This window comes from Muscardinus avellanarius (assembly GCF_963383645.1).
Source record: "Muscardinus avellanarius genome assembly, chromosome: 1".
NCBI lineage: Eukaryota > Metazoa > Chordata > Mammalia > Rodentia > Gliridae > Muscardinus > Muscardinus avellanarius.
Genome location: NC_137786.1, coordinates 173,590,942 through 173,614,678, shown reverse-complemented (window position 1 = coordinate 173,614,678; position 23,737 = coordinate 173,590,942). Strand labels below are relative to the sequence as shown.

At 43.5% G+C, this 23,737-nt stretch overlaps 1 protein-coding gene across 2 annotated transcripts; it reads left to right on the top strand.

Moving 5' to 3' along the window:
* Nucleotides 1-491: 491 nt before the first annotated feature.
* AAMDC (adipogenesis associated Mth938 domain containing) lies at nucleotides 492-22,816 on the top strand (the record flags this gene model as incomplete). 2 transcript variants are annotated; one of them, XM_080706039.1, is made up of 3 exons in its annotated part: nucleotides 492-623; nucleotides 19,563-19,658; nucleotides 22,676-22,816. In XM_080706039.1, 3 exons carry the CDS (start codon nucleotides 492-494, stop codon nucleotides 22,814-22,816), a joined length of 369 nt encoding a protein of 122 aa, XP_080562165.1. The 2 variants fall into 2 exon arrangements, with proteins under 2 accessions (XP_080562165.1, XP_080562166.1); XM_080706040.1 differs by lacking the exon at nucleotides 19,563-19,658.
* Between the last annotated feature and the right edge of the window lie 921 nt (nucleotides 22,817-23,737).

Here is a 23,737-nt window from a genome sequence, read left to right as displayed (position 1 = left end):
GTTAGATATCTAGCTCACAATAATAATAATAAATTGTTTATTAGTTTTTCTAGCTACATAGTTTCTTTTGGGGAGATGTGTCAAATTATTCACTCCTTATCAAAGTAAATCTACACCTTTGAATTTTATCTCTCAAAAATATTCTGCAGCCAGGCGTGGTGGCACACGCTTGTAATCCCGGCATTCGGGAGGCTGAGACCGGGAGGATCGCGGTTCACGGACAGCCTCAGCTACTTAGGGAGGCCCTCTGCAACTCAGTGAGACCCGGTTTCAAAATAAAGAATAAAAAATGGGCAGGGGGTGTAGCTCGGAGGTCGAATGCCCTTAGGTTCCATCCCCAGACCTGCAAAAAAAAAAAAAAAAAATCATTCTGCAGATTATAGCATCTGGTTTTCATGTTTGAATGATTCAGGAGCCCAAGAATTTTTTAGACTTCTAGAAAAGTAACAATCACATAAAAGAAGGGTGATTTTATTTTCTTTCAGTTCCCTATGTCTTCCCCTGAAATTGCTTCCCTCTCATGGGGGCAAATGAAAGTCCAAGGTTCTTCGACAACCTATAAGGATTGCAAAGTATGGCCAGGAGGCAGTCGGGCTTGGGATTGGAGAGAAACAGGAACTGAGGTAAGATACTAGTATTCGGTTGATATTACATGAGGCTGACCAAGTAATTTCCAACCTCCTATGCCATACCAGCCAAGTTAAAAGTCACTTGTTTGGGGGAGGGTATGACAATATTGTGTGTGTGTGTGTGTGTGTGTGTGTGTGTGTGTGTGTGTGTGTGTGTGTGTGTTTGGTGGTGGTGGTGGTGGTGGTGGTGGTGCTGTGGATTGAATCTAGGGCCCCAACCCTACTTTATTTTTTATTTGGAAACAGGGTCTCACTAAGTTGCTGAGACTGGCCCTCTACCTTCGATCCTCAACCTTCAACTGGATTCAATCCACAGCAGATCGAAGTAGGGTTGGGGTATTCTACCTCTGAGCCAGGCCCCAACCCTACTTTATTTTTTATTTGGGAACAGGGTCTCACTAAGTTGCTGAGACTGGCCCTCAACCTTCGATCCTCAACCTTCGATCCTCCTGTCTCAGCCTCCCAAGTGCTGGGATAACAGGTGTGGACTACCACACCCAACTTTTTTTTCCTTTTGTGCATGAGATTGAACCCAGGGACATCCTACCTCTGAGCTACACCCCCATCTCCTTCTGCTTTTTGTTCTAAAACAGGGACTTGCTAGGTGGCTAAGAGTCTCACTTCATGGCTGAGGTTGTCCTTGAACCAGCAGTCCTTCTGTCTCAGCCTCCCAAGTACTGAGATTACAGGTGTGCACTACTACACCTGGTTTTGCATATGACAATTTTGTGTGTGTGTATGTGGTAGTGGAGATGGAACCCAGATGCATTCTACCCCCTAGCTACACCCTCAGCCCTATTTTTTATTCTTTATTTTGAAACAAGTTCTCACTGAGTTGCAAAGGGCCTCACTAAGTAGCTGAGGCTGTTCTAAAACCGGGATCCTCCTGTCTCAGCCTCCCAAATGCTGGTATTACAAGCATGTACCACCATGCCTGGCTTTGCAATGACAATTCTTGAAGCCCCGATTCTGACTATCTCCTTCACATCACCTCAGCTTACATCTGTCCTAACGCAAGGGACACCCCAAGGCAAGAGATGAGGAACATCCCGAAACATTCCTGTCCTATTCATCTGAGACCAGGCCCGAGTAATCAAGGGCCTAAGAAAGGAAAGAGCTCCAGCTCCTCTGCTCAGCCTGGACGTCCTCTCCACCTGCTCAGCCACCTTGAGTTTCCGCTCCTTCTGTCTTCAGATGCTCTCCTCTGTGCTCAGCTCCACCAGGAGTTTCTATTCCTTCCTGCTCAGCTGCACCTTGAGTTCCTCCGCTTCCACCTTGAGCTCCTCTTTGTTACAGTTGTATCAGCACAGTGGACTCTTGTCCTCAATTCAAATAGCTATGTCGAATTGGGAAAGTTGCAGCCTAAGAAGTCTTTATTACAAAGTAAGAAATAAGGAAGAAAAAAGCAGCATTCCAGAGAGACATGCTAGAGAGCCAGAAAATGGAACTCTGTCTCCTCTCGGACCCCAGCCCTGAAATCGTTTTTTTCTGGTATTTCCTTATCTAGGTTACCATATCAATGGGCTAGCAACTCACTCTCCCATGCTATCTTGTCTCTGGTCAGTGCACTCACTAAATTCACTTCCCAATAATCTTTCTCTGCCTCTGCTGTATCGGTTGCCCATCAATTATTGGTGCTTTGAAGTAACTATAGAGTTACATCCTGCATAACAAGGCTGGGTCACAGAGAAAAAGGGAGACAGAGGCACTAATTCCAGCCAGTGCAGCTGCATATAATCTCCAAGAGCAAGGCGTAAGGCTCTTGCTATCTTTATAGCTTTAAGATGCACCTGGCAGAGCTACTTCTGGTCTCAGGGCTTTTAATTGCATATATATATGTGTATATTTTAAGGCTCTAATTGCCTCTACATTCTTACCATGAGTTAATGTCAGGGCAAAGGAGAGGGCAGAGGAAGTTCTGAAATATAACAGGCCAAGCTGCAGTCTTTCCCTGCCAGAGTACTTGCACAGCAACCAGGCTCTGCCTGCCTTATTTATTTATTTATTTATTTATTTATTTATTTATTTATTTATTTATTTATTGGAAATCAGTACTGGGGCAATTTCCCAATACTGGCACAGTCTTCTTCCTGCTCAGCTCTGCCGTGAGTTCCTCTCCTTCCTGCTCCTGCTCCTTCTTCCTTTTTTTTTTTTTTTATTAGAACTGAACCAGATTGGATTGAACCCAGAGACATTCTGCCTCTAAGATACAACCCTAGCCCTTTTTATTTTTATTTACTTATTTATTTTTGAAAGAGGGGCTCACTAGGTTGCTGAGAATCATACTACTAGCTGAGGCTGTCCTTGATCCTGAGACCCTTCTGTCTCAGCCTCCCCAGTACCACAGCAACAACCAAAACCCCCCGTACTGGGATTATGGGTGTGTGGAAATGTCACTCTGAGCTGTTGCAGCTGCCCTTGAGTTCTCTCCCTTTCCACATTTTTCTTCTCTTTCCATTCAGATACACCTTGAAATCCCTCCCTTTCATTTTGGTTTCCTTCTCTTTCCTGCATAGCTCTGGTTGAGTTCTCTCCCTAAAAGTCATTCTCAAGCTAGGCATGGTGACTCACACCTGCTATCCAGTATTTGGGAGACACAGAAGGACCGCAGGTTCGAAGCCAGCCTCAGCAATTTAGCAAGGCCCTAAACAACATAGTGAAATCTTGTTTCAAAATAAAAAATAAAAGGCGCTAGGAGTATAGCTCAGAAGTAGAATGACCCTGGGGTAAAGTCCTGGTTAACACACACACACACACACACACACACACACACACACACACACAAAGAATTGTTATATGCAAGTTGGGCATGGTGGTGCACACCTGTAATCCCAGTATCTGGGAGCCTGAGATGGGAGGATTGCAAATTTGAAGCTAGCCTCAACAACTTAGACTGTTTCCAAATAAAAAATAAAATAAGGCTAGGGGTATAGCTCAGAGATAGAATGTCCTTGGGTTCAGTCCCCAGTGCCATAAATAATAATAACAACAACAACTCACATAGTTAGTTTTTCTTTTCAATCCAGGATCTAATCAAGAATAATGCATTGGTGCTGGGCGTGGTGGCGCACGCTTGTAATCCCCGCGCTTGGGAGGCAGAGACAGGAGGATCACGCAGGTTCAAAGCCAGCCGCGCGCGCTGGCTTAGGAGACCGTTTCCAAATAAAAATGTAAAAATAGGTCTGGGAGTGTAGCCCGGAGGTAGAAGGGCTTCCAGGAACCCCAGTACCACCAAAAAAAAAAAAAAAGAATAATGCATTGCTTTTGTTATCATGTTCCTTTGTTCCCTTTTAATCTAAAACTTCTAAAACTTGTTTTTTTCTCAACATTTTTTTTTTAAACTAGGGATGAAACCCAGGGGCATTCTACCTTCAACCTTCAAGCTACAGGAGGTACCCCAGCCCTATTTTTTCTTTATTTTTGAAATACAGTCTCACTGAGTTGCAGAGGGCCTTACTAAGGCTGTCCACAAACTGATCCTTCTATTTTATAATGCTGGGATTGTAAATGTATGCCACCATGCCTGGCTTCCATTTTTCCTTGGTTTTTTTTGTTGTTTTTTTTTTTTTTTTTTTGGTGGTACTGGGGGTAGAACCTAGGGGCTTTCTACCTCCAGGCTATCCTCCCAGACGTATTTTATATTTTATCTGGAAACAGGGTCTCACTAAGTTGCTGAGAGACTCATTAAGTAGCTGAGGCTGGCTTCGAACCTGTGCGATCCTCCTGTCTCAGCTTCCTACCTGCGGGGATTACAAACATGCGCCACCACGCCTGACTCATTTTTCCTTTTTTATGAAACACTTTTTAAATTTCTAGGCCAGTTGTTTATAGAATGTTCTACAGCTTAGATTTATCTGACTTTTTCTCTCAACCATTTTTATAAACAATACTATACAAGTAATTAGGTTCCTTACATCAGGAGGCACAAAGTCAGTTTGTCCAGTAATTATGAGGTTAAGTTTCACTATTTTGTTAAGTTGGTATCCACCAGTCTTCTCCTTTGTAAAGGTATATTTTTATACCCATAGCTAGGATTTAGGTGTGTGCCTCTGCACCCAGATCCTCCTTTTTTTTGCTGTAAGTTTTAAGGTATCTAAAACATTAAAAACATGAGTCAGGTCAGACGTAATGCTTATAATCCCAGCATTTGGGAGGCTTAGACAGGAGGATCACGATTCATGGACAGTTTCAGCTACTTCGTGAGTCCCTTTGCAACTCAGTGAGACCCTATTTCAAAATAAAGAATAGAAAATAGGGCTGAAGAGTAGCTCGGAGGTAGAATGCCCCTGGGTTCCAGCCCCAGTACCACACATACAAAAAAAACAACGCTGGACTAAAACCCCAAGCTATATGACAACATAGACCTAGAATGTCACTCCTTCACCATCTCTATGTCACATTCTATCACATTATTCACTCCCTACAGTTGTGTTTTTACTAGTTTCTGGTTTATCCTATTTATTTATTTATTTTTTTTTTCTTTTTTGCGGTACTGGGGATGAAACCCAGGGGCATTCTACCTCTGAGCTACACCCCTAGCCCTATTTTTATTCTTTATTTTTCTGAAACTGGATCTCACTGAATTGCAGAGGACCTCCTTAAGTAGCTGAGGCTGTCCAAAAACCATGATCTTCCTGTCTCAGCCTCCCAAATTCTGGGATTACAAACATGAGCCATCATGCCTGGCTCTTTCTGTATTTTTTTTCTCTTTCCATATTTTTTTAAACAAGCAAAAACAAACATACATATATACATATTTTTTATTTCCCCTTTTCCTTAAACAAAAAATAGCATACCTTTTTACAATATATGCTGATAATCAGTGTATCAGTTTCATGGAAGCTCACTAAACTGCTGAGGCTGGCTTAAAACCTGTGATCATTATAGTATTTATTATTATTATTATTATTATTATTATTATTATTTTGCAGGTCTGGGGGTGGAACCCAGGGGCTTTCAACCTCTGAGCTACACCCTCTGCCCTATTTTTTGCTCTTTTTTTTTTTTTATTCTTTATTTTGAAACTGGGTCTCACTAAATTGCAGAGGGCCTAAGTAGCTGAGGCTGTCCGCGAACCACGATCCTCTGGTCTCAGCCTCCCAAGTGCTGGGATTACAAACGTGCGCCACCACACCCAGCTATAGTATTATTTATAATAGCAAATACTGGAAGCAATTTAAGTGCCCTTTCACTGAGTAAAAAATATAATGCTTGCACCGGGTGTGGTGGTGCATGCTTGTAGTCCCAGCATGCATGAGGCAGAGACTGGAGGATCGCAGTTCACGGACAGCCTGAGCTACTTAGTGAAGTTCTTTGCAACTCAGTGAGAGCCTGTATCAAAAAAATAAAAAGTCTAAGCTGGGCGTGGTGGCGCACGCTTGTAATCCCAACATTTGGGAGGCTGAGACCGGAGGATCATGGTTCGCAGACAGCCTCAGCTACTTAGCGAGGTCCTCCACAACTCAGTGAGACCCTGTTTCAAAATAAAGAATAAAAAATTGGGCAGGGTGTGTAGCTCAGAGGTCAAATGCCTCTGGGTTCATCCCAGACCCGCAAAAAATAAATATAATAATAATAATAATGTCTAAAAATAGGGCTGGCGGTGTAGCTCAGAGGTACAATGTCCCTGGGTTCCATCCCCAGTACTGCAATTTATATATATATATATTTTTTTTTTTTTTGGTTTTTTTTTTTATTTTATTTTATTGGTGCACTGTATTCATACATCATAGTGGGATACAAACTTTTGTAGACATACATGCACACATCGCCCAGTCAGCCCCCACCCGATCCCCACCCCATTCTCTCCCCATCCCCCCTTCCCATGCTTGGCTTAGTGGTTGACATCTAGTATTATAGCAATTTATCCAAAATTAAAAATGATAATCTCACATAACAGTTTCATTTGTCTGATACCAAGCGTTTGATGATTTAAAGATAGCATTTCAATATTTCTTTTTGCTTTCTTTCTTACTAGAGCATATTTTTTTCTGTTTTTTTAGGTGAAACTATCATATATTTATATATTTATTTTTCAGAAAAAAATCTATCCTAATATGGAATATGAATTCTAGATACCCAAAACGATCTTGAAAAAGAACAAAGCTAGCAGATATATATTTTCTGATTTCAAACCATATAAAGCTACAATAATTGAAACAGTGTAGTACTGTTCTAAAGGCAGATATATAGACCATTGGAGTTAAATACAAGCCTAGAGCTAAATTCTTCCCTATATTGTCAAGTTATTTTTGACAAGGTTTCCACGAACATTTGGTGGTGGAAATAATAATCTTTTAACTAAATATTGTTGAAAAATAATAATTACATGGAAAAGAATAAAATTGGACCTTTACCTAATCCCATATACAAGTATTAACTCAAAATAGATAAAAGACCTAAATATAAATCTTAAGACTATAAACTTTTAGGAGAAAATCTGGGTCATAAAACCTCACAACATTGAAATTGGCAGTGATTTCTTGGATATGATTTCAATGGCACAGGCAACAGAAGAATATACAAACTCCCTAAAAAATAAGAGAAAATATTGTATATCCAAAGACAATGTAAACAGAGTTAAAAGTTACTAATAGAATTGGATAAAATATTTCCAAATGCTATATCTGAAGGTATATTAATATTCCAACTAGAAATCCTAAAAATTAACAACAAAAAAGGCAAACAATACAACTTAGAGATAGGTAAAAGACTAACATAAATAATGAATCTCCACAGATAACCAATCTTAGTTGTCTGTTGGATGGAAACTCTTGTTTCTCTGGTTCTGGTGAGTGTTACCTATTTCTTCTTTGTAGTTAATCTCTTTGAGTATTTTCTCTAGCGCTGGTTTTGAAGACATAAATTCCTTCAGTTTCTGTTTGTCATGGAAGCTTCTTATTTCTCCATCTAATTTGATAGAAAGTTTTGCTGGATAGGAAATTTTTGGCTGGAAGTTGTTTTCTTTCAGAGTTTGGAATATGTTACTCCAAGCCCTTCTGGCTCTCATGACTTGGTTTGGGAAGTCTGGAGTGATTCTAATTGGTTTGCCTCTGAATGTCACTTGGCCCTTTGTTTTTGTTGCCTTTAAGATTCTCTGCTTGGCTTCCACATTGGTCATTTTGACAATTATATGGCGTGGGGATCCTCTTCTCGGATCCTGTCTAAAGGGAGTTCTATAAGTTTCCTGGATCTGTGTATCAACCTCTTGCTCTATATTTGGAAAATTTTCTGCTATTACTTCCTTGAAGAGATTGTTGATCCCTTTGGTATCACTTTCTTTTCCCTCCTCTATTCCAATTATTCTTAGGTTAGCTCTCTTAAGATGGGCCCATATTTCTTCAATGTCAGATTCCTGCTGTTGGATATTTTTTTCTAGATTAGAAACTATGCATTCATTTTTGGATTGCTCATCTTCTAAGAGCGAGATTCTGTTCCCCATGTGGTCTAATCGGTTGTTTGTGCTTTGAATTGAGGCCTTTACTTCATTAATTGCATCCTTTATCTCTCTTTGGCTCTCTCTGAGTTCTTTTCGAAGCACCTCTATTATTTCTACAGTTATTTTCCTGATTTGATCTTCTAGAAATCTCTGATTTTCTGTTTTATCAGGTTCTGATGTTGTGGGGTTGTGCACATTCATTGCTCCAGTGTTATTCCTCTTTCCCATGATTTCAGAGGTTTGTGCCTTCTCTGGGTTCTTCCCTTGGGTCACTATGGCTTCACTTAAGGTGCTCTGGATCTCGAGTCTGTATTATCTCAGACCCCACTACTCCTTTACTGGGTTGTATCACAGAGTCTCCGACCCAGGGAGTCGATAGAGGCTGCTTTAAACTATGGGGGGTGCCAGGTTGCACGTTCTCCTATGGTGTGATATCTCTGCCACCACCACTCCCTCACTGGGTCAAGTCCCAGGAGGCCCAATACTGCGATTTCTCCTCTGTGGCCCGCAATTTGACTCACTGTTCTTGAGTACGCAGATGTAGCTGTACTGGACTCGGTGAATTCACTGCTGCTGCCGCCGCCGGTGGCAATATGGCACCTCTGCCACGCCCTCGGCCATGAGGCTGGCGTATTTTTTCTTCTCTGGTTTTGATTTCCACTCTGAATCCCTGCAGCGTGTGCTGAGCTCAGCCACTGGGAGCTTTAAATGCTCTCTGCGCTGAAAGATCCCGCCTGGCTGTTCCGCAGCGGCTCTCCTGGCTTGCTGTAGCCGTCCGCTGAGTTCGCCGCTGCCGCCGGCAGTATGGCGCTGCTGCCGCGTCCTCGGGCGCGTGTGTCTCCTCTGTGGCCCTGAGCTCTGTTCTCAGTCCACTTTCTCTCTGGAGCCTGGTGGGTTTTTTTGTTTTTCTGGTGATGGTGTTTTCTGGCTATGAAAGGCGCTCTTTTTGTGGTAATGGAGATTGGTTGTTAGCGGGACTCTTAAGCCCCTCTTTTCTCGGTCGCCATCTTCCCGGAAGTCCTCCTATATATATATATATATATATATATATATATATATATATATATATATTTTTTTTTTTTGTCTTTTGTCTTTTTGGAACCGGGGATGGAACCCAGAGCACCACACCTGCAAAGCAGGCACTTTGCCACTGAGCTACATCCCGGCCCCCATATATATCTATATATCACTTGCAGTGTAAATTACTTTGCACAATGGGGAAAAAAGAAAAAAGCAGCCTGGGAGGAACCAGTTGAAGACACTCCGCCCAGGTGTGTGCATGGGGTTCAGAGTGTCCACCACCCCGCCTGGGCCCCAGACCTTCGTGTTCCTTGCTTGTCCTTCATCGCTCTGTGACGCTCTGGGCTGCAGCGCACAAGCAGCAGCCAAGTTCATCCTGGAATTCCATTGAGCCAGCAACTCTGACGGGTTGCGGCTGTCTCCACTCGCCAAATTTCCAGAGCATTAAGGTTTTGCCCTCTCTTACAACTTGATTTCTAACTTTGTTTAATTTTGCTAGAATGTGAGCTTTTAGAGTCTGGGATCTAACTCTGAGCTAAACCCCAGCCCTATTTTGTATTTTATTTTGAAAACATGATCTTGTATGTGTGTGTGTGTGTGTGTGTGTGTGTGTGTGTGTGTGTGAGTGTTAATGAGGATTGAGCCCAGGGGCATTCTACCTCCAAGCTATAACCCTACCCTTGTTTTGTGTCTTTATTTTGAAACAGGGTTTCACTAAGTTGTGGAGGGCCTCACTCAGTAGCTGAGGCTGGCTCGGAACCTGTGATCCTCCTGTCTCAGCCTCCAAAAGTATTGAGATTACAAAGGTGTGTCACCACACCCAACAGTCTTTTTTTTTTTTTTTTTTTTAATGTACTTGAAACTTTATTGTTGTCATATCTCAACTCCCCTCCCTACCACTGTCACAGGCACACAGAGGGTGGCCATTTGTAGCCCTGCTTTGCAGGTGGGGAGACTGAGGCACCTTGCCTCAGGACTCATGGTGGTTTTCAGAGGAAGCTCCCAATTCTGCTCTCAGGTCAACAGTTTTTATTTCAGTGACCTTCTGGCTTTTGGGCAGCCTTCTGCAACTGGGCCCCCTCACCATAAGGTGGTTTCCTCCTGTGATGTCCTGGTCCTCAGACTCTCCCTGGCAGCATGCACTGTTCTTCTTACACACACTATCAAGGGCATTATAACTCTGAGCTACATGACCAGCCCTATTTTTTATTCTGTATTTTGAAACAGGGTCTCACCAAGTTGCGGGGGTTCTCACTAAGTAGCCGAGGCTGCCCACAAACCACAATCTTCCTGTCTCTGCCTCCTGAATGCTGCGATTACAGGCATGCGCCTCCATTCCTGGCCTGTTCTGTTTTTAAAGAGTTAAAGTCAGTCAAGCGTGGTGGTGCACATTTGTAATCCCAGTACTTGGGAAGTTGAGACAGGAGGATCCCAGGTTCATGGCCAGCTTTAGCTACTTAGTGAGGCCCTGTTTCAAAATAAAGAATAAAAAATAGAACTGGAGGTATAACACGGAAGTAGAATGTCTCTGGGTTCAATCTCTATACCATAATAAAATAAAAAGTTATAAGCCAGGCGTGGTGGTGCACACAGGTAATCCCAGTGCTTGGGAGGCTGAGACAGGAGGATTGCACAGGTTCAAAGCCAACCTCAGCTACTGAATGAAGCTCTCAGCAACTTAGTAAGACCCTTTTTCCAAATAAAATTTAAAATAGGTCTGGGAATATAGCCTGGAGATAGAAAAGCCCCTGGGTTCCCCCCCAGTACCACACACACATAAAAAGTTATAAGCCGGGGGTGGTGTGCACACCTATAATCCTAGTACTTGGGAGGCTGGGACAGGAGGATGGCAGGTTTAAAGACAGTCTCAGGAAGTAGAGATTCTCATCTACCTAGTGAGACCTATCTCAAAATAAAGCTAAAAAATAGGGCTGTGAACATAGCTTGGAGGTAGAATGCCCATGGGTTCAATCCTCAGAAACATACCCATACAAAAATAGTTAACAACTTAGCCGGGCATGTTGACACACACCTGCACCAAGGAGGCTCAAGGTCACAAGAGGCTGAAACAGGAGAATCATAGGTTTTCAGCCGCAGCAATTTAGGGAGGGCTTATGAAATTTAGTAAGACCCTGTTTCCAAGTTTAAAAAAAGCCAGGCCTAGTGGTACATGGTTGTAATCCCAGTACTTGGGATGCTGAAACAGGAAGATCTCAGGTGTGCAGCCAGCCTCAGCTACTTAGGCCCTCCACAATTTAGTGAGACCCAGTTTCAAAATAAAGAATTAAAAAGAGAGTTGGGGTGTAACTCAGAGGTAGAATACCACTAAGTTCAATTCCCAATACAACACACACACACACACACACACACACACACACACACACATAAATAACTTTATAAGAGCCAGGCATGTTGGCACACACCTGTAATCCCAGTACTTGGGAGGCTAGAACAGGAGGATCACCAGGCTCAACAATTTAGTGGGACCTTGTTTCCAAGTAAAAATTAGAACAGGGCTGGGGGTGTAACTCAGAGGCAGAATGCTACTGGGTTCAATCCCCAGCACCACGAAAGAGAGAGAGGTGGGGGTGGGGGGGGAGAGAGACAGAGAGAGACAGAGAAGAGAAAGTAAAAAACTTTATAAGAAAACAATCAGCCGGGCGTGGTGGTGCACGCTTGTAAACCCAGCATTCGGGAGGCTGACATAGGAGGATCGCAGTTTACGGACAGCCTCAGCTACTTAGTGAGGCCCTCCACAACTCAGACCCTGTTTCAAAATAAAGAATAAAAAATTGGGCAGGGGGTGTAGCTTGTAGGTCAAATGCCTCTGGGTTCCATCCCCAGACCCACAAAAAAAAGAAAGAAAGAAAGAAAGAAAACAATCTGCTTGGTGTGGTTTTTCAGGATCACATTTTCAAGGCCAGCCTTAGGAATGTAGGGAGACCTGTTTCAAAATAAAATAGGGCTAACTGGGCGTGGTGGCACACGCTTATAATCCCAGCGCTTGGGAGGCTGAGACAGAAGGATCGCACAGGTTCAAAGCCAGCCTCAGCTACTTAGTGAGGCTCTCAGCAACTTAGTGAGACCCTGTTTCCAAATAAGGTATAAAATAGGTATGGGAGTATAGCCCGGAGTTAGAAAGCTCCTGGGTTCCACCCTCAGTACCAAAAAAACATAAAATAAAATAAAATAGGGCTAAGGATGTATGTAGCTCAGGTATAGAATACCCCTGGGTTCAACCCCCTATACCAAAAGACAGAGAGAGAGAAAAAAAGAGAAAACAGTCTACTTTCCCCAAATCTCTTCTATCTTTGTGAGAAATGGGAAAAGCTGGAAGCAGAGATACTTGGCACCAGCTCTGCATCTAGTCCCAAAATATGGCTGTGCCTTCCTGCTGATGAGTGTGGTTGCTATTTGACACGCAGGTGTTCCAGCCTGGAATACTCTGACGGCCCCTCACTCTGACGGCCCCTCACACATGAGCGCACACAGTGCAAACTCTCAGGAGAGCGCTGATGCAGTCAGTATGGACAGGACAGGGCAGCAGTGACCGAGAACTTGGCAGCCGTACAGCTCTGGACCACTGGCTGAGTGAAGACTGTCACCAGCAGCTGAGCACTCCACGAAGCATCAGCGGGCCTGGGGGAAGCCTGTGCAGCATCTCTCCCGCTTCATGGAGCCTCCTGGCTTCTGCTTCCTTGGCTAAAAAATTAGGAAGTAGGTGTGTGCGAGTCTCTTCTTGCTAATCTGTAATTTACCTATAGTACTACATTTTAAAAATATGCACATTTCCTGAGCCAGGCATGGTGGCACACACTTGTAATCCCAGTACTTGGGAGGCTGAGACAGGAGGATTGAGGTTGAGGTTCCTGGTCAGCCTTATCATCTACTTCATGAGCCCTCTGCAATTTAGTGAAACCTTGTTTCAAAATAAAAAATAAGCCAGGCATGGCATGATTGTAATCGCAGCATTTGGGAAGCTGAGACAGGAGGATCGCGATTTGAGGACAACCTCAACTATTACTTAGGCCCTTTGCTACTCAGTGACATCCTGTTTCAAAATGAATAAAAAATAGGGCTGGGGTGTAGCTTGGAGGTAGAATGCCTCTGGGTTCCATCCCCAGTACCGCAAAAAATATATATAAATAAATAAATAATAGGGCTGGGGATGTAACTCAGAAGTAGAATGCCTCTGGGTTCATTCCTTAGTACCAAAAAGAAGAAAAAAAAATTGTCAATATCTTTAATCCAGACACAAAAAGTAAACATTTAATCATATTTTTTTCTTTTTTTTTTTTTTTCTGCAGGTCTAGGGATGAAACCCAGGGGTATTTGACCTCTAAGCTATACCCCCTGCCCTATTTTTTATTCTTTATTTTGAAACAGGGTCTCATGAAGTTGCAGAGGGCCTCACTAAGTAGCTGAGGCTGTCTACGAACCGCAATCCTCAGGTCTCATCCTCCTGAATGCAGGGATTACAAGTGTGTGCCACCACGCCCGGCTTAATCATATTTTCTTTATCATACTCTTTATTTATAGATAATTTTTTTCCAAACTGTTTAAATACATATTTTTTGTGGTACGGGGGGGTGGAACTCAGGGGCTTTCTACCTCTGGGCTATACCCTCAGCCCTATTTTATAATTTTATTTGGAAACAGGGTCTCACTAAGTTGCTGAGAGCCTCACTAAGTAGCTGAGGCTGGCTTCGAACCTGTGAAATCCTTTCTCAGCCTCCCAAGCACTGGGATTACGAGACTGCGCCACCACGCCCTGCCTGTTTGAGTATATTGAAGATGTTACAACCCGTTACATGTATTTCCTTAAAAAAAAGACAATCTCTTATCAAATCATAATAAAGTGATTAAAATCACTAGGTATGATGGTGCATGCCTGTAATTTCAGTACTTGGGAGACTGACACAGGAGGATCACAGCAACCTAGCGAGACCCTGTTTCAAAACACAAAGTAAAAAAGGTGTGTGAGTGAGCACAGCATGGTGGCACATGCTTGCAATCCCAGCATTTGGGAGGCTGAGACAGGAGGATTGCGGTTCCTGGACAGCCTCAGCAACTTAGTGAAGCCCTCCGCAACTTAGTGAGACCTTGTTTTAAAATAAAGAATAAAAGCCGGGTGTGGTGGCGCACGCTTGTAATCCCCGTGCTTGGGAGGCGGAGACAGGAGGATCACGCAGGTTCGAAGCCATCCGCGCTGGCTTAAGAGACCCTGTTTCCAAAAATAAAAAGTATAAAATAGGTCTGGGAGTGTAGCCCAGAGGTAGAAGGGCTTCCAGGAACCCCAGTACCACCAAAAAAAAAAAAAAAGAATAAAATATAGGGCTGGGGGTGTAGCTCTGAGGTAGAATGCCCCTGGATTCCATTCTTGGCACCACACACACACAAAAAAGTGTGTGTGGGGGGGGTGTAGTTCAAAGGTGGAATGCCCCTGGGTTCAATCCCCAATACCAAGAAAAAAAATCAAAATCAAAAAATTAACAAACACCATCTAATACACAAACCTTATTAAAATGTACTTATGTTGGTGGTGTGCTACTGTATATAACCTTTCAAGACTTGACTGTTTAACTTGGCATACTATTTGGATCTGTATGTGTTGCCATGTATACCATTACATTATTCCTTTTTATGTTTTTATTTATTTATTTCTGCAGTACTGCGTAATAAACTGGGGGGTATTCTACTTACAACCTACACCCTCAACCCTATTTTTTTGGTCTTTATTTGAAACAGGGTCTCACTATGTTGCAGAGGGCCTCACTAAGTACCTGAGGCTGGCTGAGAACCTGTGACCCTCCTGTCTCAGCCTCCGTAGTACTGGGATTACAGGCATGTGCCACCATGCCTGGCTTATTTCTTTATATTGATAAGTAACATTCCGTTATTTGAATTGTAACACAATCTGTTTATCCGCTCGCCAGTTGATGTACATTTGGGTTGTTTCCAGCTTTAAGCTGCTATGATTAAAGCCGCTCTGAACATTTGCGTTCAGTTTTGTGTGTGAACACGAGTTTTCATTTTTCGAGGATAAATATCCAGGAGGTTCAATTGCTGAGTTGCATGACAAGTGTATGTTTAACTGTCTGAGGATGACCACACTGTTTTCCAGAGTCGCTCCCCGTTTGCACCACCACCAGTGTGTTTGTGATCCCGTTGCTCATACCCTGTCCAGCGTTTGGCGTCTCGTTGTGCTTTTAATAAACGTGTCCATGGTGACTGGTGGCAATCAGCGACTTTTCGTGTGTGTTTAGTTATCCATTTCTTCTTTGATAAAGTGCTCTAAATTTTATTTTTTGCAGTATAAAGGACCAAAACCAGGGGTGTTCTCCCACTGAACAACACCCACAGAACCCTTTTATTTTTTCAGACAGGGTCTTGCTAAATTGCCCACGTTGAACTCAAACATGCAATCCTCCTGCCTCAGCCTCCTGAGTAGCTGGGATTACATTTGTGCACCACTTGTCCAGCCCACACTAGTTTTCTTAAATTTAGTGTTTGCATTTCATATTTGTCTTTACACTTTTACTTTTAACCTTTGTGTTTGTGTGTGTGTGTGTGTGTGTGTGTGTGTGTGTGTGTGTTTGTTATGTTTGTTACTAGGGAGTGAACCTAAGGGCATTCTACCACTAAGTTACACCCCTAGTACTGTTTTATTTATGTATTTTTATTATTTACTTATTTAGTAATAGGGGTTGAACTCTAGAGCATTCTACCTCTGAGTTATACCCCCAGCCTTGTGTGTGTGTGTGTGTGTGTGTGTGTGTGTGTGTGTGTGTGTGTGTTAGGTACTAGGGTTTGAACCCCGGGACATTCTACCTCTGAGCTACACCCCCACCCCTATTTTATTTTTTATTTGGAAACAGGATCTTGCTACATTGCTGAGAGCCTCACTAAGTTGCTGAGGTTAGCTTCAAACCTGTGATCCTCCTGTCTTATTCTTACTGCTAATTTCAGCAGTTCTTGTTCTATGCCATCATGACATTTAGAATGTACCCCTTCTACGACCACGTCATCTATACCCAGTTAAAATAATGTCTTCCATGACAATTTCCCATTCATATTACACACTCTCTCTTCTCAGATTCTCACTTTCATCTCACCCATTTGGAACTGTTTGTACATGATCACCAGCCTTTCCCACATAAAAACTCTCCCCTAGAAATTTGGTTCATCTGGTATTTCTAGTTTTAGTCCACAACATGGCACAGAATAAGGGCACAGTACATGCTTGTTGAATGAATGGAAAGGTAGCAGTATAGAGGTCAGAGAAAGAATGTTTTATTGCTCTGGGTTCAGTGCTGAAAGGGTCAGTCTTGGAATTTATCAACATCTAACTTTGTGGACATAAAAGATAGTTAGAAGCCAATGGCCACCCAGGCACAGTGGTTTGAGCCTATAATCCCAGCCATTCCAGAGGCTGAGGCAGAAGAACTAAAACTTCCAGGCCATCCTGGGAAACTCAGCAAGACCCTGTCTCAAAAGAAAAACGGCTGGAGATTTATCTCGGTGGAGAGCTCTTTGCCTAGCATGTGTGAGTTCCTGGGTTCAATTCTGAGCACTGTGAAAATAAACTACCATAATTTAAAGCTGGGTGGCTCTTTGTTAAAAAGACTAGAAAGGATGGGCATGGTGATACACACCTCTAACTCCAGTACATAGGAGGCTGAGACGAAGATCACAGGTTCGCAGCCAGCCTCAGCAACTTAGCAAGACCCTCAGCAGCTTAGGGAGACCCTGTCTCAATCAAAACAGCTAGGGGTGTAAGCCGGGCGTGGTGGCGCAGGCCTGTGATCCCTGCGCTTGGGAGGCTGAGACAGGAGGATCGCACTGGTTCGAAGTCAGCCTCAGCTACTTAGGCTATCAGCAACTTTGTGAGACCCTGTTTCCAAATAAAATATTAAAAAAGGGCTGGGAGTAAAGCCCCTGGGTTCCACCCCCAGTATCACCAAAAAAAAAAAAAAAAGTTAGGGGTGTAGCTCAGGGGTAGAATGCCCCTTGGTTCAATCTACCAATACCAAAAGAAGGAAGGCAGGTAAGCTGGCTCGGAAGACTTTCCAGAGTGATAGTTTGTTTTTCTTGTTTTTTTTTTTTTTTTTTTTTTTTTTTTTTTTTTTTTTGGTATGTGTGTGTGTGATACTGGGGATAGAACCCAGGGGTATACCTCTGAGCAATACCCCCAGCCCTATTTTTTATTCTTTATTTTGAAACAGGGTCTCACTGAGTTGCAAGGGGCCTCACTAAGTAGCTGAGGATGTCCACAAACCACGATCTTCCTGTCTCAGTCTCTGCGCCACCACACCCAGCTCAGAATAGTAGGTTTTAAAGAATAAATAGAAATTTTCCTGGACCTCAGTGACAAAGGAGTTAAAAAAAAAAAAAAAGTGGAAGCAGGGCGTGGTGGCGCATGCTTGTAATCCCAGCATTTGGGAGGCTAAGACCAGAGGATCACGGTTCGCGGACAGCCTCAGCTACTTAGGCCCTCCGCAACTTAGTGAGACCCTGTTTCAAAATAAAAAATAAAAAAATAGGGCAGGGGATGTAGCTTGGAGGTCAAATGCCCCTGGTTTCCATCCCCAGACCTGCAAAAAAAAAAAAAAGTAAAAAATTCTTATAATTTTTTTCTTTCTTTGGGGGAGGGGGGGTATATGTATCCAGTACTGGGAATTGAACCCAGGGCATTCTACCTCTGAGCTACAAATCTAGCCCTATTTTGTATTCTTTATTTTGAAACAGGGTCTCACTAACTTGTGGAGGCCCCTCTAGCTGAGGCTGGCTGCGAACCTGCAATCCTCCTGTCCCAGCCTCCCAAGTACTGATTACAAGCGTGGGCCACCATGCCAGACTAAAGTCCAAATGCTAACATGCTCTGTGACTGTTCTGTTCTCTCACCACAACCCTTGCTCTACAATCGAAGCATCTGGGATTACAGGCAGTTCCCTATATTTTTTCCTCTGAGCCTTTGTGCGTGTTTCCCTATGCTTGGAATGCCTCGTTTTACTGTTTTCCTTTAACCTGGCTAATTCTTTCTTGTCTTCTAGGTCTTGGCTTGAAAGTTACCTCCTCCAAGCAGGGTATGGTGGCACACACCCATAATCTCAGTACTTAGGAAGCTGAAACAGGAGGATCGCAGGTTGGAAGCCAGCCTCAGCAACGTAGTGAAGCTGTCAGCAATTTAGCAAAACCCTGTTTCAAAATGAAAATAAAATAGGGCTGGGGGTGTAGCGTGGACATAGAATGCCTTAGGGTTCGATTCCTAGCACCACACAAAAAAGTCAACCCTCTGAGATACCCTTCCCTGAGCAGCTGCTCCAACTTGTAGTCTGAACTCAGTGCCGTTTCTGTATTTCTCACCATACCCTAAAGTTACTTCCCTGCAGCCCTTGTAACTTCATTCTTGCACGTTTTTCACTAGACGTGGAGCTCGTTAAGGATGGCACTGTATCTTCCCCATTATTTCCAGGGCTGAGAACAATACTCATCACAGAGTAAATCTCAGTAAATTTTTTTTTTTTTTAACAGTGTTGGGGACTGGACCTAGGGTCTTGCTTACGCTAGACAAGTGCTTGACCATTCCTTTTGGGTTTTTATTTTGAGACAAGCTCTCTCTCGCTAAATTGTCCAGACTGGCCTTGAGTTTGCGATCCTCCTGCCTCAGCTTCCTAAGTAGCTGGGGTTACAGGCCTGCACCACTGTGCCACCTGTAAACATTTTATTTTGCGGTACTGGGGATGGAACCCAGGGACATTCTACCTCCAAGCTACACCCCCAGCCCTGTTCTGTATTCTTTATTTTATTTATTTATTTATTTTTGTGGTACTGGGGATGGAACCCTTCTACCTCCAGGCTACACTCCCAGACCTTTTTTTTTTTTAAATATATATATGTTATAAATATATTAAATAGAGCCCGGCTCTAACATTTCTTGATTGAATGAATCTCATAAGAATGCCTACTGTGGCCGGGCATGGTGGCGCAGCTTGTAATCCCCGCGCTTGGGAGGCTGAGACAGGAGGATCCCGCAGGTTCGAAGCCAGCCTCAGCTACTTAGTGAGGCTCTCAATAACTTAGTGAGACCCTGTTTCCAAATAAAATATAAAAAAGGTCGGAGTATAGCCCAGAGGTAGAAAGCCTCTGGGTTCCACCTCCAGTACCACCAAAAGAAAGGAAAAAAAAAAAAAAAAAAAGAATGGCCGGGCGTGGTGGCGCACGCTTGTAATCCCCGCGCTTGGGAGGCAGAGACAGGAGGATGGCACAGGTTCGAAGCCAGCCACGCATGCTGGCTTAGGAGACCCTGTTTCCAAATAAAAATATAAAAATAGGTCTGGGAGTGTAGCCCGGAGGTAGAAGGGCTTCCAGGAACCCCAGTACCACCAAAAAAAAAAAAGAAAAAAAGAAAAAAAACAAGAACGCCTACTGTAAAGAAACACTGGAGCCTTTCTCCTTTGTCTCCCCATCCCTAGCATTCTCCGGGAGTGCAGCCTGCAGACGTCAAGGAGGTGGCTGAGAAGGGCGTGCAGACCCTGGTAATTGGCAGAGGGATGAGTGAGGCCTTGAAGGTAGGTGTGAAGCTCACTCCTGAGGACCTTGACCTTTACATCTCCATCATCTTGCAACCTCATTTCACTGGGCCAGTGACGACCAGGATGAGCAAAAACTTCACACAGTTCTCTGCTCCATCAGGATGGGGTTCGCCCTGTCTGCCCAACCCCAAGATTGTGTTGTTTCAATTATTTTTCAGAAATGCCTTAACTCCAGGATTTCTTTAAGTTTAGGGTCATAAGTTCTTAAAGACAGGGATATGGTCTAAGCAATGGGTTATTAAGTGATTTTTATCATTTTGCAAATATCATACCATGTATTTAAACAAAAAGGCTGTAGCATCACCAGGTGATATAATGTGTGTGTGCGTGTGTGTGCGTGTGTGTGTGTGTGTGTGTTTTATACTAGGGAATGAACCTGGTGCATTCTACCTCTGAGCTACACTCTCAGCCCAATTTTATTTTTTATTTTGAAGCAGGATCTCACTAGGTTGATGAGAGTCTCACTACTTTCCTAGGCTGTCCTCAAACTTGTAATCCTTATGTCTCAGCCTCCCAGGTAGTAGGATTACAGGTGTAAACCTCCATATCTGGCTTAATCTTATCTATTATTTTATTTTTTTAATGTGTATATGTTACTGAGGATTGAATTCAGGTATTCTGCCTCTGAGCAACACCTGCCAGCCTTATTTTATTTCTTTATTTTTAAAGAGTCTCACTAAGTCACAAAGAGCCTCACTAAATTGCTGAGGCCGGCGGTGAATCTTTGATTCTCCTGTCTCCGTCTCTCAAGTACTTGAGATTACAGGGATGTGGCACCATTCCAGCTCCTGATGATATAATACTACGGGACCACCCTTGTACATGTGGCCTGTCAGTGACTATATCTCTTATTTAGCTAGGCGTGGTGGTGCACGATTGTAATCCCAGTACTTAGGAGGCTAAGACAAGATCACAGGTTCGAGGATAGCCTCAGCAAATAATGAGACTTTCATCAACCTAGTGAGACTCTGTTTCAAAATAAAAATAATAGGCTGGGGATGTAGCTCAGAGTTAGAAAGCCTCTGAATTTAATCCTTAGTGCTCCACCTCCTCCGGTCTTGCCTCCCAAATGCTGGGATTATAAGCGTGCGCCACCATGCCCGGCTGTGCTTTAGATTTTAATGTTTTGTTTTTTTTTCAGTACTGAGGACTGAATCCAGGTACATTCTACCTCCAAGCTACACCTCCAGCCCTATTTTTCATTCTTTATTTTGAAGCAGGGTCTCACTAAGTTGCAGAGGGCCTCACTAAGTAGCCGAGGCTGGCCACGAACCTGTGATCCTCCAGTCCCAGCCTCCCAAGTACTGGGATTACAAGTAGTAAGCATTTTCCATACATCAGATGTAATTATAGGCAATGAAGACAGTGAGATAAATGAGACAAACTCGTTTCTTACCCCTCATGGGTAATAGAAAAGAAAAGCTAGACAATTTCAGATAATAATTCTGTGAAAAAAGAGAAGCTTATGAGGGGCTCTGTGTGGGGTGTCAAGAGGGGCGTTTCTGAGAAGACATCTGAGCTGTCGTGCACATATATTAGTTAATGTCATCCTCACACGTGCCCTGTATGTAGCATTGTTATTGGAAGCAATTGGGGCTCAGGTACTTTGAATAGTAGGTCAAAGACTTTTTTGGTTGGTACATGACAAAGTTAGAATTTAAGGCTCATTTTTTTTTTTTTTTTTTTTTTGGTGGTACTGGGGTTCCTGGAAGCCCTTCTACCTCTGGGCTACACTCCCAGACCTATTTTTACATTTTTATTTGGAAACAGGGTCTCCTAAGCCAGCGCGCGCGGCTGGCTTCGAACCTGCGCGATCCTCCTGTCTCTGCCTCCCAAGCGCAGGGATTACAAGCGTGCGCCACCACGCCCGGCTTAAGGCTCATTTTAAAACAGCTCAGACTTCTAAAATTTATATAGTTTGGGTTCTATACATGCTAGATATTTTCAATATACATATATTTTTTTTTCAGTATGTGTGTGTGTGTGTATATATATATATATTTTTTTTTTCAGTACTGTGTGGGAACCCAGGAGCCTTCTACTTCTGAGCTATACCCTAGCTCTGTTTTTATATTTTTTTATCTTGAAACAGGGTCTCACTAAGTAGCTGAGGCTGTTTGTAAACTGCCATCCATCTGTCTCAGCCTCCCAAATGCTGGGATTACAAGCATGCGCCACCACGCCCGGCTTATTTTCAGTATATTACCTCAGTTAATTCTTATACTACCTCTGTGAACTAAGTATTTTCCTAACTTATAGACATGGAGCTGGGCGTAGTGGTGGTACACACATGTAATCTCAGTGCTTGGGAGGCTGAGATAGGAGGATCAGAGGTGCAAGCACAGCCTTGGCAAGTAGTGAGACTCTCATCAGCCTAGCACAACTCTGTTTCAACATAAAAATAAAATAGAGCTCGAGGTGTAGCTTAGAAGTAAAATGTCCCTGTGCTCAATCCCTAGTACCATACATACAGGCAAAAAAAAAAAAGTTAATGGAGTGTGGTGTACCTTGGAGGTAGAAATCCCCTGGGTTCAATGCTCAGTACAAGAAAGAAAGAAAAGGAGATGGGGAAAGGAGGGAGGGAGAAAAAAAAAGGCTTAATTTACAAATAGACAAAGCTCAGAGAATTTAATTCACTTATCTGAGGTTATACTCTTAGTAAGGACTTAACTCCAAAGTTGACTCCAAAATCCATTTCCAGTTCACTTGAGCTTTATCTAGTCTCAGTGAGGCCTTTTTCTTCCTTTCTTTTTTTTTTTTTTTTTAATCCCAGGGCCCCAAGCATGATAACACACACTCTGCCCTGAGCCTCACTCCCCCAAGGCCTGTTTGACTCACCAGGGCACACTGCCAATCCTGGCCTGGTGACGCAGTGGGTGGCTGAGGAGTGACAGATGTTGCCATCTAATTCTATACGGCACGCTTGCCTCGTGGCAGGGAAGCAAGCTCTGGATGGCCTTTCTCCTACTTCCTCATCTCTCTCCTCTCCCCAGGTGCCCCCATCAACGGTGGAGTACCTGCAGAAGCAAGGCATTGACGTGCGGGTCCTCCAGACAGAGCAGGCTGTCAAGGAGTACAACGCGCTGGCTGCCCGCGGCGTCAGGGTGGGCGGCGTCTTCCACTCCACCTGCTGATGGAGCCTCAAAAGGAGAACAAAGCCCAGCACTCAAGCCTGTGTCTGTCGCCCTCTCCATCCTCTGCACCAGCCTCCCCCATGTGTTTTTGAACAACTGCTCGTGCCAAGGCCTGTGCCAGGCTCTTGGGATGCATGGATGGCTAAGACAAAGTCCCTGTCCTTGGGATTCCTAAAAATAAGAAGAGACAGATGTTTAATGAAGTTTAATAACAGTGTTAGGCTGGAAGTATGAGAAATATCAGACAAAAATAAAGGCTATACTTTGAAGGCTGAAAACTTTCAGTGCATTAATATCATATCACAGATGGACTTAGTGGCAAACACTTGTAATCCCAGTACTTAGGAGGCTGAGACAGGAGGATCACAGATTTGCTGCCAGCTTCAGCTTCTTAGTGAGGCCCTCTGCAACTTAGTGAGACCCTGTTTCAAAATAAAGAATAGCCGGGCGTGGTGGCGCACGCTTGTAATCCCAGCATTTGGGAGGCTGAGACCGGAGGATCGCGGTTCGTGGACAGCCTCAGCTACTTAGTGAGGCCCTCTGCAACACAGTGAGACCCGGTTTCAAAATAAAGAATAAAAAATAGGGCAGGGGGTGTAGTTCAGAGCTCGAATGCCCCTGGGTTCCATCCCCAGACCCGCAAAATAAAAAAATAAAAAAATAAGGCTGGGGGTGTGGCTCAGAGATAAAATGCCCCTGGGTTCTATCCCCAGTATCACACACCAAAAAAAAAAAAATCATATTGCAAGGCCTGGTGGCATATACCTGTAATTCCAGTACTTGGAAGACTGAGACAGAAGGATTACAGGTTTGTGGCCAGACTCAGCAATATAGTAAGGCCCTTCACAACTTGGTGAGAACCTGTTTCAAAATTAAAAATAAGAAATAGCCATCAGGCGTGGTGGCACACACTTGTAATCC